The sequence below is a fragment of the Meleagris gallopavo genome, chromosome 14 (assembly GCF_000146605.3).
Source record: "Meleagris gallopavo isolate NT-WF06-2002-E0010 breed Aviagen turkey brand Nicholas breeding stock chromosome 14, Turkey_5.1, whole genome shotgun sequence".
NCBI lineage: Eukaryota > Metazoa > Chordata > Aves > Galliformes > Phasianidae > Meleagris > Meleagris gallopavo.
Window position 1 is genome coordinate 5,243,273 of NC_015024.2, and position 14,033 is coordinate 5,257,305.

The following is a 14,033-nucleotide window of genomic DNA, read 5'->3' on the forward strand; positions in this document are numbered from 1 at the left end:
TCTGAGGTGTGGCGGCCATAGCGGTGAGGCCACTCTCTTTCAGTGGTACATGGAGACAGGACGAGGGAAACGGACATCAGCTGCAGCATAGGAAGTTTCGCACAAATGTGCGTAAGAACTTCTTCACGGTGAGGGTGACGGAGCACTGGAACAGGCTGCCCAGGGAGGTTGTGGAGTCTCCTTCTCTGGAGATATTCAAGTCTCGCCTGGACGCCTACCTGTGCGACCTGGTGTAGGGAACCTGCTTTGGCAGGGGGGTTGGTCTCGATGATCTCTAGAGGTCCAACCCCTACAATTCTGTGATGTGGGCAGATTCTAACAGCCTAGGCTCTGCCTGGGAGAAGGTTTGCTCAGAGGAGAAACCAGGAGCCATAACTGCAAAGCTGCTCCATAATCCCAGTGGAGTAACATCAGAGACTACGAACTGCAGCCCCTCAACCAGGCCAGCTGTGGTCTAACACAGCTCAGGCTGATAGAAGTGTAAGAGATGAGAGCAGTCAGGGCTAGCATCTGACAAATCCTAGCTGGTCAGCAGGCTGCATTTTGCTGCCTCTCCTCAACCAAGACAGAAGTTCGGGACTTCCACTCTAAATTCTTTGGAGAGATCTGACAGACACACGTGCACACCCCTACAGTTTTGTACTATCATTCATTTGAAGGAAGTACATCTTCAGATAAAGACCTTACAACTTTTTATTTATTTAAATGCACTGCTATTCTTGATTAACTTAGCTGAGTTAACTAACAAAAATGCACAACAAAAGAGAGAAAGTTACCTATTCTGTATGTTACAGCTTTTGGAAAATAAGTAATGGAAGGAAAGAGAAAGCCAAAACACTCATATGTATATATATATATTTTTATATTTTAAATTATTTTAAACGAAGCCCTTGAGCTTATCTTTATCCCTTTATTCCGACCTAAGAGGCTCAAGCTAAAATGTACAACCCTGCAATCTGAAAATGTACATGTCAAAACTTAAAAGGGAAAGAACAAATTTGGCCTCAAGCAAATAGCATCTCTGGTGCATTTGAAAAAAAATTGGCTAAAATATCAGTATACACAACTGTCTACTCCACAAACTAATATATAGAGTTAAAATATCAGCGTGCAGTCATCTGCCCAACTAGAGCTGAAGCAACGAGCTAACAAAAATGCTATTTCCCTGACAGATTTTTCAGACTGGTTTTAAGATTTCAGAAACTGACCCACAAGGGACAAGTTCTAAATTTAATATTGATGAAAACAGCTATTTACTGTTAAAACATCTGTGTTTTTAAAGTACTTGCTATTTAAATATAAATGTATATATTCAACTGAGCACTACCAGTAAGGCTGAGCACAGCTTGCTTCCACGCTAAGGTTTTGCATACTGTCACTCTGTACTTCCACTGTCCTCCTTGTCTTATATAAATCTGTTTTTGAGCAAAGCTGAAGGTCTAAGCATTAGGTGATGCTGCTACAGCAGCTTGGGTCTTAGTTGCAGACAGAAACATAGACAAAACAAGCACTTATAGTAAGGAAGGACAGCATGAAGGAGAAAACTGCCTTACAGTGACACAAGATTCAGACTTATCTGTGGCTCTGTCACAAGTTTTTATACGTGACTTTCAGCAAAACCACTCAAAGCACGCAAGTCCTTCACATACAAGCAGACGACAACAGTAATTTCTGAACTTAAGAGATTTTGGGGGGTTAAAAAATGCTATTTCCACAAAATTAGTATGGTTCTAGTAAGTACAATTCTGTTGTACAAGATGCTGAACAGAGATGTTTTTACTAGAAAGACTAAAGACTTAAAACTGTACTGCACCGACTCCACAAATCTGCAATATCATAACTTTACATGGAAAGAATGCACAAAGGGAGAATTCAACTTCAGTACCTCTGTATGCTGACTAAATGTCATTTGAGCCATCTCTAAAGTCATTAGATGACTTTCACTGGCTAGATCCAGCCACGAAGGGAGAAAACAAGGTCATCTATTACAGAGCCGTACGTATTTATTTGCCACCACCTAGCAGCAGGAGTAGCATTAGTGAAACCAAGCCATCATTTCCTTTTTCATTCTCTTCCCAGGATGAAAAATCTATGTGCTATTCTACAGACAAATCTGAACATTACGGTAAAAGAAGATTAATTATAAAAAACACAATCAAGCCATTTCCCAGTGATTATGATAACTAACTCACAAATAAAGTCAGCACTTTAATTAACTGTGTTTCTCTTTTAGCTGGAATATACTGGAAACATGCTGACAGCGTAAAAAGGGATATGAGGAAGTGGAGCAGTGGTATCTCAAGGCTCACGTTGCCAGATGAATAAAGTTCCTGGGACAAGGACTTTCAAACAGAAATAAAGGACTTATCACAGAATTGCAGAGGTTGGAAGGGACTTCAAGAGATCAATGAGTTCAACTCCCCTGCTACAGCAGGTGCCTTACAGTAAGTCATACAAGCAGGCATCCAGACAGGCCTTGAATATCACTGTAGAAGGAGACTCCACAACCTCACTGGCAGCCCATTCCAGTGCTCTGCCAACCTTACCATAAAGAAGTTCTTCAGCATTTTAGTATGGAACTTCCTATGTTCAAGTTTTAGGCCACTACTTCTTTCCTATTGCTACGCAGCACCAAGACGACTCTGGCCTCATCCATTTGCTCCCCACCTCCCTTCAGATATTCATTAACATTTATCAGATCCTCCTTCAGTCTTCATTTTCTCAGGATGAACAGACCCAGTCTTTCAATATGCCCCCTTAGAGTCTTAATGCCCTATCAGTAAGATGCAGTATACTTTAGCCTAACAATATTCAGTTTAAGAGATGAAGTTTTGGGTAAGAAAGACATTTAATTAGCCTGAAAATGAACTGTTGAGTTTTGCTGGCTATCTGTATTTCCTTAAGGATTGATATTTCAGTGCAATCTGGACATGCTCCTTGGTAGCTCACCAAACATAGGGAACATCAGCTAACTTGTGGCATCTAATAAGGTATGCCTTCTCATGCAGAAGCTCTCATTGTGTAAAATCTGAACTGGTGGGAAGGAGAGGAGAAAGCCATATTTTGGAGCTGCACAGTTACATCTGATATCTAGAAAATCTAGGTATAACATGTTTTGTAAGAGATGTTGTATTCATAACCATCACCCAGATATCCACCTTTTTCATGTAATACCAAATCATGCTTATGACAGCAGCATTTTTTCTTTTAAAAGAATCTTCTATAGTGATCAACCTTCTAAGATAAATACATATATTTTTAAAGACAAACCTTTAAAGGCATATGTAAACAAAGGCCTTCTTATAATATACTGTATTTGTAAATTGGCTAGGATTCCATCTTTACTCATGTAGGCTGCAAACTCTTTTCAAAGCCCACAACTATTAATTCCTCTACTTCATATTTTTTCAGAATTGAAATCTAAAGTATACAGTTAACTGACTCTGCTGCAGTAATAAAACTTGTAACAGAAAACTAAATCAGTTTGACTCTAGCCAAGAAAAAGAGAAAAACAGTACCTTAACAGCAGCTACAATGGTCTGATTAATCCCAAATGATTCTTGTGAAATTACTTCAATTGTTGATGAACCTATTAAAGACCCAGAGCTAAGAAAACCTCTGTCATCAATTTTTACAACAGGCACTTTATCTGGACCATCCAGGACACGGTAACTCAGTGAAGCCACTCGATCCCTTAAAGAAAACACAAATTAATCAAACTTACAAAGATGCAAAAGACAAGAGAAAACAACAAAAACAGAAAACTTCCACAAGTAAGCAAAACCCAAAATTACACCAATATATTATGCAAATATAAGACAGACCTAATTGCTATCTGTTTTTCCATATCCTTGCAATAAGAGCTGAGAACACTGTGCCCTAATCAAAGAAAGAAAACTTCCAGCTCTGATTCAAGCTCAGTTAGTAGAAGTCTCATCTGGTTTTAGGAGTGTATTGAAATCTAGTTGCTGCCTGCTGCCATGCAGTATTGCCATTCCCTGATGCAAACATGATCCAAAATAATATTGGCTAAGGCTGTGTGCAGCTCCAGCAGTCAACTTCTGCAAACAATATTTAGAGGCAGGGTCAATGCTGGTATTAAAGGTAAAGTCAGGGACATGATTAAGTAGATCTCATCAGCTTCCAGGAAATGGTTTTGCCAACAAGGTTGACTTCTGGAATAACTTTCAACGTGGTATTTGCGTATTGATAAAGTGAGCATATACAAAAACTCAATGGTTGGCATCCTGAGACACTAGCTGCATTTGAGTATAACATCACAAGTTCTGAAATGCTGTAATAATTATTTTCATTTTATTCCCAAACTCCTCCATTCAGATAGAAATACTCTATCCTAAGAAGCCCAGCATTCAAACTATTTCAGTTCCCCTTTTCTTGGCAAAAGTGCAATTCTTTTTGATGGCAGAATTTAAACATAGGGCCTGTAAGAGTAGATAATGAAGATAATAGGACAAAGATATAAGAACTGCCGTCTGGCAACTTAATCACGAACTAATCAGAAAATTGCTTCGAAAAGTAACCAAATATTAAGCCTGAAATGAGCCTGAAAATGAACTATAAAAATGGCATCTCATTTGAAAAAGAGATTTTCATCTTAAAAATCCAATCACAGCCTCAGTGAAAGAAATACATAAAACTATTTTCCATAAAGCCTTGATTGCCCATAAAAACTCTAGTGGAAGCATGCTACTGTTCCTGGCTCAGCATCTTTTAAAATAAGCATCTAGAAGTCCTAAATATTGGGAAAAAAGAAAAAAAAAAAAAAATCAAACTACAATCTAACAAGATTTGACAAAGACTAAGAGTACAGAAATATTTTATTCATCAGAATAGTTGTGTATTATTGGATGTACTGCAGTACCTTTTTTAATAGATTAAAAGAGCAGAAGTTATTTTGAACAGAATTGCTAGTTTTAATAAACTGATGACACATATCAGAGTATGAAAAATGGTCTTTCACCTGTTTGTCTGAAGTTTAATAAAGGAATTCGGTGACATTAAGATCTGTTCCGTTTCTACATCTGGAGTCACTAGATGAAGTTTTTCAAATACCTGGAAAATAAAAAGCACTTTATCCTACTGCTGTACACAGCAAGTCATTAGTTGAACCATTTCTTTCATCTTCAGAACAATAAAAATACAACAAAACAAAAACTCACCAACCTCTATAACCTTACACATAAGATATGAATATCTGAGAATGGGATACACAGTATCTTCTGCATATCATTCTGAAGAGCATTCATTTCTATGGTTCTACTGACACTGTCAACAGTACGAACAACGAAGCATATTTGTCAAGTGAAGCAGTGTTGGAGACCCCACATTCACCCCAATCTGATCTCTTGGATACAATGTCCACAGAGGTACAAGGCCTCCTCAGACGCATCTTCCAGCTTTTCTCAAGGAACCCACTTCATATACTGTGAAACTGCTCTTCAGGAACAACCAGGAGATTCATTTCAGGAAATGATTCCTGATTCAAATTAACATTCTTACAGAGACATAAAGCAAGCACTACACACAAATGGTACTAACATGTAGAGAGGTACTACAAACCAAGGTTTTCATACAGCTCTAATAACTGCTTAACTGCAAAACACAAATCATCTCAATTTCAGGTGTTTGACACCAGAACTAACTTGTGAATTTCATTCAGGCAATACGTTGGTATGTGGCAGTTCAGTGAAGATACCCACCAGCAGTTGGGGAATTTGCAGTTTTCCAAATAGAGGCAAAGTATAAAACAACAGTAAGGGCTGTTTTGTGAAACAAAGTAAAACTATATCTCTGTTTTTCAAATTCCTGGCTTCAAATACAGACTAATTCAGCTCTGAAATATACATTAAAGAATTATATCACATCATCGTACCTGAATTTGGATTTCATCAGACAGTTCTCTTGCCATGTTGTAAAACTGGTTGGCTGCAGGGTCGAGGACTTTCACAACAACTTTCAGGCCTGTTCTTCCCTTTACTCTGCCATAAACATCCATTGCAAAGTTATATTTTGCAGGAAGCTGAAAAGAAGCCTTGGACAGGAGAAAGTGATTAAAATTTTACTCATGGAAAGAGTTGATGTTGATATAGAGGAAGGATCACAACCAGTACTGACAACGGCCCTTTGCTTTGAGCAGGAGTATTTTCTCAATTCCCATTGTGTCGCGTTTCCTTTCCCAAGATACACATACATACAATTGTGGACAGACACACACACACACACACACACACATTACCTCACTATGTCTTGTCTTTATGTCCAGAGTATCCCTCTTTGTGACAGACCAGTGGAATGTTAATCCTGGTACTGCATTGCCAAATGAAAAAGGTGTCTGACTACTGGTGATGCCCATCACATAAACTGGCATCTAGAAACAGAGAAATCACTTTCTTAGGTAATTCTAAGATGATAATTAAACCTGTGCAGAGCAAACCATTAAACTTAAAATGAATTGATCAAGAAATGGTATTTCTTATAAAGAAAATTTTTTGGCTATATATACATTGCAAGGGTGTACCACGCAGAAAATCTGAATGACCACCATCTTGTAAGATGTTCTGATTCTCTCATTTGCTAGCTGCTCTACAAAACACATAAAAGATTTGTTCATTTATTTGTTCCATTTGTAGCACCAAATCACTTCATCTTAGTTAAGTCATACGCTCATGTTTTCTACTTCCTTGACCAGATGCTCTCTCCTATTAACAATTTGCTCTGGACAACAACCTTCTTTTTCCCTCTCCCCAAATTAAGTCAACATACTAACTCAAAACAGAGATTTTAACAACTTACGGGTTTTAATCCCCAACTCAATTAAGTTGCCTGAGACTTAACATCACTGGCAATTTCTGGATAAGTAACTAATAGGAGAAACAAAGACTGAGAGTACAACTTGTTTAAAAATAATCTGAACGATATCTGTAGTGGATATAGCAGATACCTCAGAGATTCTTAACATATAAAAGAGGAAAGCCTCCACCGCACACAGAATGAAGATGAAAGAACCGTTCTTCAGATTAACTGATGAAGTAACACTTCTTCAGCTGGGGGTGCATTTCTGAAAATTACCTGGTACACAAGACAAACTTGTCCTGATTTGTTTTCTTTACTGTGTTCAGCTCTGTAGCACTGCCACTGAAATCACATTGTTTCCTGTATCAGCAGTGGTAACGCTCAAAGCAGGAGGCAGCTCAGAGCTCTGGTGATATTATCAGATGATCTAATCATGAATAGTCACAACTTGCAGGACAAGTTTTTAAGGTAATACAAGCTAACCATAAATCAACTGACCTGTGTTCCAGTTTTCATACGTGTAATTGGTGCTCGAATTCTAACAGCTGTCAACTGCACTACTTCAACTTCCACTTTATCCTAAAAAAGAAGAGAGGCATTTTAAGCATTTATTAAATGTGAACTAGATTTCAAGATCTAATGTTATTATCTAACCACTCTTCTCATGTGATTTATTGGGAAAAAAAAAAAATACAGAACACAAGTCAGTAGGATTATAAAAGACTATGAAAGAATTATCTCCTTGGTAAATTGAGAAGTACTTAAAAATACCACCTAAGTTAACCAAAACAGAGTCACCACTCTGCTCAAAGCTCCTGACATGATGAATGATGGAGCTGAGAGGTGGCAGACAGGTAGTGATTACAGTCGTTACTGGGAGAAGGATGAATAATCACAGAAAGTAATCAAAGCCAAACAAATCAGATGACATCATCAGAATGAGAAGCAAATGAGAACAAAAACAGCAGTGAGGATTATAAAGAATAAAAGTATGATATATATGGCATTCTGATGTCTTCTCTTCACATATCCTGATATTCCTGGTAAATTTTTAGTCCTACAATAAGCTGTGGAGGGAAAGTCAGATCTGGCCCTCACTGAGTAACAGATTTAGCTTTTAAGTTCATTCCACTTCTGGACAAACATCAGGGCAGACTGCTGATCCTGCACAACAGAGGGCACGTGTGTATGCATGCATGCGTAGATGCCTTTTGTTTTTTTTGTAAGGTTATTTTACCTCCTCTAGGCAACATCTTTCAAGTAGCAGAGCTTTGCAGCAGCAGCACCCCTCTACACTAGACCTCAAATAAAGAGCCACGAGGTCTGTCCCAGATACCCTTCTGAATGTCATGCTAGTCCAAGGGACTTGTACTGCTTATAGGCCTGCTAGGCAGCTCCTGCAGGCTCAGGTAGTAGCAAATTGCATGGATACAGACATAGCTGGAATTCAGGGATTCAATACTCCAACTCTGTAGGTGGATTTACACAAGATGGTAACATTTTCCACAGCCTGTCTCCTTAGGAAACAGTTACCTCCTGACATCTACTAAAAAGATGCAGCTAAAATATACGGCAATGCAGGAAAGGACGCCACTTCTGGCCAATTCTGCCACTTTAGAAAGGTTTCTTTAAATGAGCTTTTCAAGTCCACGCATATCAAACATACAATTGATGACATCTCCTTGGGATATTGGTAGAACTTAGATTTAAAGTACAGGTATCCCTTGTGTCAGCAAATGGATAAGTTCACATGTCAGGGAGTAAGAAACAATTTCCTTAGAGAGATGAAAATTCAGGAAAATACAGAAGATGACAATACTAATGCAAAAAGACCACTTGCTCCTTTTCAACCAGATTAAGGAGTAAAAGACTTTTCCAGCCCCAAAAAACAATCACCTGGGACACCACAACAAGCTTCCCTGTCTCTGCATCAACTGCTTGCACCACTCCGGTTACTGTCCCATTCCCTACTGCCACTCCTCTGATGAGTCCAGTGCTGTTCACTGATGCAATCTTCTCATCAGTGATGGAGAAAATGATGTTGGATTGAGGTTGAGGGCCTCCTTCTGAAGTGATCTATAAATAAAAGCACACAAACCAACTAAATTTATTCATCTGATACTTATTCTGATAAACATCACAATGCAACATCTTTTCCCGCTCAGCACCACAAAGTCTTCAGTAAAAGGCAGTCCAAACATTCCCAGAGAATCTCTGAGCTCATTTTCTCTGCCCACTGGATCATCCATGACGTTGGACTGGGAAGTATGTGAAGCTAAGTGATAAAAACAGGCTGGATGGTCTGTATAGTGACACAGTCCAGAGAGTTAAGAAAAAATAGACTTCACTTTCTCTCCACACCATATGCTATAGCTCTGCTCTGTGTTTCTGTTTGAATAACTATCCCACTATGCTTAATTTCACGCAGGTGATAGATTTACTAATACCTTCCTGGTATTCAGTGCTGAAAGACCTTATATTCTTGACACAAACAAATACAAAGCCTCTGATCCAGTAATACAGTCAAATGGATGGCAGCTCACAGATAAAACTGTTTTCTGCTTGGGAAGAACACTCGATGTAAATATGCAATGTAAATTGCAAAGTTAAATATCTACTCCTGAAAAATAAATTGTATACATTTATTTTAAAATAGAAATTACAAAGGGAAGAAGAAAATACACTAGAAGATGCTTTACCTGAATCATGGCTCCTATTATTAGGGTCACTTTCCTTGGCAGTAGTCTAAATGGTGGAAAGACCTCAAAAAGAAAAAAAAAGAAAATGCGTACATGTGCTCTTCTGATCAAATTATTTCACAAAACATCATATATTCACTAGTGTAAAGCTGTCTCTCTATTTGCTTAATTACAGTAAATTGAGCATGCAGAAACTAAACTCATCACTTGCAGTAGAAAAGCACCAAAATCAGAAACAGACTAGAAAGTAATTTCTGGGCAGAATAGATTATTCTGGCAAAATAATCATTATACAATATATGAATGACAATATTCCTGTGCTAACATGTTTTTTTTGTTGTTGTTTTATTTTTTTTAACAGACATATTTAATCTGAAATTATTTACCTCAATCTGTTGTGGAACAGAATTGATTCTTTGTCCTCTTTTGTCAGCAACAGATGCAGTAAGACTGGTCTGACCTATGGCTATCCCGTGCACTAGGAAAGCTGCAGTATGGTCATCAAGGGCTTCAGCAAGTGGGCTGTAGCAAAGAAATATCAAAATAGAGAAGTTCACTGAATAAATTAGATGAATAACAAATAGACTAGTTTTCTGCATACCAGCTTTATCATAAGAATTATGATGCGACTGTATGTTAGGCAAAATTATGTATCATCTGCAACTGTCACGGTTACAGGAAACAGCTCTTTATAGACTGTATTTCTTCTTAAAATGAAGTACTTGAAATGAAAGAGAAACAAGACCATTAGATGGCATAGAGCAAAACTCTGCCAGGCAACCCACCAACAATTTGACAGGCATAGACAATAGTGGCACAGGCTTCAAATACGTACTTTGACGCTCTTTAATGGAGCGAGATGGATACAGTCAGGCAGTGCTGCATAATGTACACACACACACACACACACACACACTTCCCATATAAGTGGAAAGCTTATTTTACTGATTTGAACACTAAAATTCAACTGCCCAAGAAAACTTTTGTGATTTTTATTATTGTGTTTTGAGCTTGAAAAAAAGCTCCGAGGCAATGAGGATTTAAACCTACCTGTTCATAACAAGCAGACAGAATGAGCTATACAACTAAAAGTCTCCACAAGCACAGTATTTCATCTGACATAATTTGCAAAGTCACTGCTTCCAAGATGCTTGAGGCTCCATGAAATGTTATAGCATATGAACACAGCTTCATTCATCAACCAAAACAGTTAGAAGGTTAACTTAAACAATCATCTTTAAAATAATTGTCAAGAAATCTTGCAGATAATCACATCTTTGGAAGTAAAAAACACAACCTTTGAAATTATGGCATCATCAAAACACCAATCAGTACCTGTATGCTACTGGACATCCAAGACAGCATCTTAATTTTTTGTCTTAGTCTTCCTGTAAACATTTGCAGATTAATAAGGAAAAAAAAACACAAACCACGAACTTACACCAATGAAACAATCTGGGATGCTGCTCTTAGTTTTAGATCCATGAAAGCAAAGTATTTAGCCAGAAAAGGTTTCTTAGAGTCATCCAGAACTCTGATGAAAGCCTTAACTGTTTTTCCAATCTCCACCTGAAATACAGGCAAATCCAGTCATTTCTCATTCTATTTTAAAAATAATTCTTATTTATAGGTATACGTGTTCTTTTCTCTCATAGTACACTACTAATAGAGCATTAGAGAGAAGACCCAAAGGTCAGATCCCTGCTGATTTTAAAGAATAATTCCTGTCAGTTTTACTTACTGTCAAATTAATTAAATGAATTCAGGTCTTTCAGTTGGCAAAGATGTAATTAAAACATCCAGAAATATCAGCACTTATTTTGTATAAGACATACTGGCAAGTAAAGTGAGGTGGACATTTTTTTGGTGTTCATTTTCAAAGCATGACATACAGAAAACAATCTTGGGGCAAAATATACTCCTAAAAGAAAAGCTCTCATGCATTTCAAACAACGGGAAATGTAAATTAGCGTGTTCACATAAATTATGAATTAACATTGATGTGTAAAGCCAAAAGTTGAGATTGGAGCTGCGCTGAATATGAAGTAGGAGACACATGATGCTCTGAAAGACTTATAAAATGATAAATTGGAGGGAGAAGTAGGTACAGGGAGGTAAGTCTATTTCTCTAAGGTCATACAGTTGTAGCAGAGGACTACACTAAGCACCACGCAGTATCACTTGCACACTTAGCTTTATGCTCGCGATCTGCATGAGGAATCACAGCAGTCCGGATCAGCTGTTAGCACTGGCTCAAAGATACTCACCTTGTCAACCACTCGGACATACAGCTCCTGTATATCAGAGACATAAACTTCAGCTTTGGCTGGTGCAGGGAAAGCCAAACACAAATCGTGAACCATTACAGTCACTGATCCTGGAAGCAGAGGATGCACCTACAACCAAAAGAAAATTGTTATAGCAGTTCTTATTTTCATTTGCCTGTCATTTGTAGAACAATATTTCTCTCCCTTTTAGGGCAGAAGCAGTTTGATGCAGAATTCCCTAAGCCTTCAACACAGATAATTGTTCCACTGAAGAACTGAAATGTATTTAACCAGTATCATACTACTGAGCTAGTATAAACGCCCTCTGGGCAGCAATTGAATTAAAGAATTTTCATCTAGAAACATGTCTAATAACATCCTGTTATTCTCTTTCTGCCATCAGGAGAACAACACACAACAAATGAATCAATCAATGCAACTTTTATCCTAAGCAAAATGATTGGGTTAGAGACCATGCCTGTACAGCACTAATAGCACTTCCTAAGAGATTCCTTCATACTCCAGGTTTTCGGTTTTTTGTTTTTCAATTTTAAGACTATTAGAAAGTGAGGTTCTCTCTCCATATCCGACAGGCAGTTAAAACAAATCAATCTCATTTTGCACTTCACAAAGCCTAACTTGCCAGAACTGCTCCCTTACTTAAGCTCAGAAGCTTCGTTCTGAAATTATCACACACACATCAGTTAAAGCACTGCTTTAAAGCATCACCTCCCTGTGAGGGAGAGGCGACTGAAAAAGTACTGAGAATTTAAACAATGTATAAGATACAGAAAAATAAGTTTATCTCATCCATTTTTCCACATCTGCATGCCAAGATGACTTCTGAAAATACGCCCATATTACACCAGAGACAATCAAAATATTTTCATATCTTCCATACTCTCAAACAATGAAAAAAATCCTCTCTTATCACTTCGCAACTAATTTATCTTGTGAGGTACAAATTCATTTGTTGTTGATAAATTTAAGAAGAATTCTCTTTCAAATAATCTGCACCATTTTCATTTCTTGTCTAATGAATTCTACAATCCAAATAGACAGTTTTATTGTTGTTCACTTTATAGTGCATCTCATATCCTGGGCTGAGATTAAGTCAAGCATAACTGCATTTTAATTGAATCTTCTAGCAGAGAAGTTTGTGAAAAACAAAATAGGGAGATCAGAACATAACTCTAATAGATATTAGAGAATCAGAATGACATACTGTGATAGCAAATCACCCTGAACTGGATAGAAGGCTGGCATAATTTGAAGGGTTCAGAAGCACTGCAGCACATATTCCAGTATCACTGTAGATACAAGTTACCTTTTCAGATAACAGATCTAGATAATTTTGTCCTATAATTATCCATTCTGAGTTTATGCAATCAGGAACGTCTAATTGCAGTACTGCAATGGGTAAAGAACATCTTCATACTGCCTTTCATCCTGTAAACACAAAGTATATATATGTACCACTACTGTACCAAACAATTTCCTCTGCTGCAACTGTTAGTGCAAAGATTCCTGCCTGATCTCGGCTGTGGCAGATCCACACCCTGCATTCATTCACTGCCTATCTAAGCCACATGGACTAGAAAATGACCAATAATGAGGAAGGTGCAGAATGAGAATAGGAGTAACAGAATACCATGATGCTACAGAACATACAGAATCCTGCTTCTAAACACAGCATAGTAAGCTTCCATCACACACTTCAGCAACTACTTCTTTCAATGAAACCAGGATATTGAATTCTCTAAAACAAATGGTGCTTGCAATGTACAACTTGAGTCTACAGTTCGTGTTACCCTAACCAATTATTATTTTCTTAGATCTCTATTTGAGTGCCGTTTATGAAATTATCAGGAAAAACTCTCAAGTTAATGTCGGATAATTGTCAAACGTATATTTGTACAGGGGTGACATCTGTATGTAGGCTGCTCCAAAAGCAACACCTTATTTCCATGCAAACTGCAACAGATAAAGAGCACAATACCATGATTTCATAGAGCATACTCCTAGCTACAAAAACACTATTTTTTAAACAGTGACAACCATTAACACTGCATTTTTGACAGCAGTGAACAAGAGCCTGCACACCACGGTCTTAAACATCTGCACTAGTGGAGGTAACCCACTGTCACTGCCAATAAAACTCACCACCCACTCCTCCCTGTGCTCACATCCACTGTTTGGTCCCCATCAACGTTCAGCAAACAACTTAACGAATGTCAGTAGTAGGTGCCTTTTT

General features: G+C 37.8%; 1 protein-coding gene across 1 annotated transcript in view; it reads right to left on the reverse strand.

Moving 5' to 3' along the window:
• NUP210 (nucleoporin 210) overlaps window positions 1-14,033 on the reverse strand; it is a gene marked incomplete at its 5' end in the record, with an annotated part of 61,065 nt that overhangs the window by 12,307 nt on the left and 34,725 nt on the right. Inside the window, 10 exons of the mRNA XM_019620031.1 lie at window positions 3,519-3,693; window positions 4,982-5,073; window positions 5,894-6,052; window positions 6,257-6,388; window positions 7,312-7,392; window positions 8,710-8,889; window positions 9,513-9,575; window positions 9,899-10,034; window positions 10,954-11,081; window positions 11,780-11,908. Coding sequence (XP_019475576.1) covers window positions 3,519-3,693; window positions 4,982-5,073; window positions 5,894-6,052; window positions 6,257-6,388; window positions 7,312-7,392; window positions 8,710-8,889; window positions 9,513-9,575; window positions 9,899-10,034; window positions 10,954-11,081; window positions 11,780-11,908 — 1,275 coding nt within the window. The remainder of the gene's footprint in view (window positions 1-3,518; window positions 3,694-4,981; window positions 5,074-5,893; window positions 6,053-6,256; window positions 6,389-7,311; window positions 7,393-8,709; window positions 8,890-9,512; window positions 9,576-9,898; window positions 10,035-10,953; window positions 11,082-11,779; window positions 11,909-14,033) is intronic.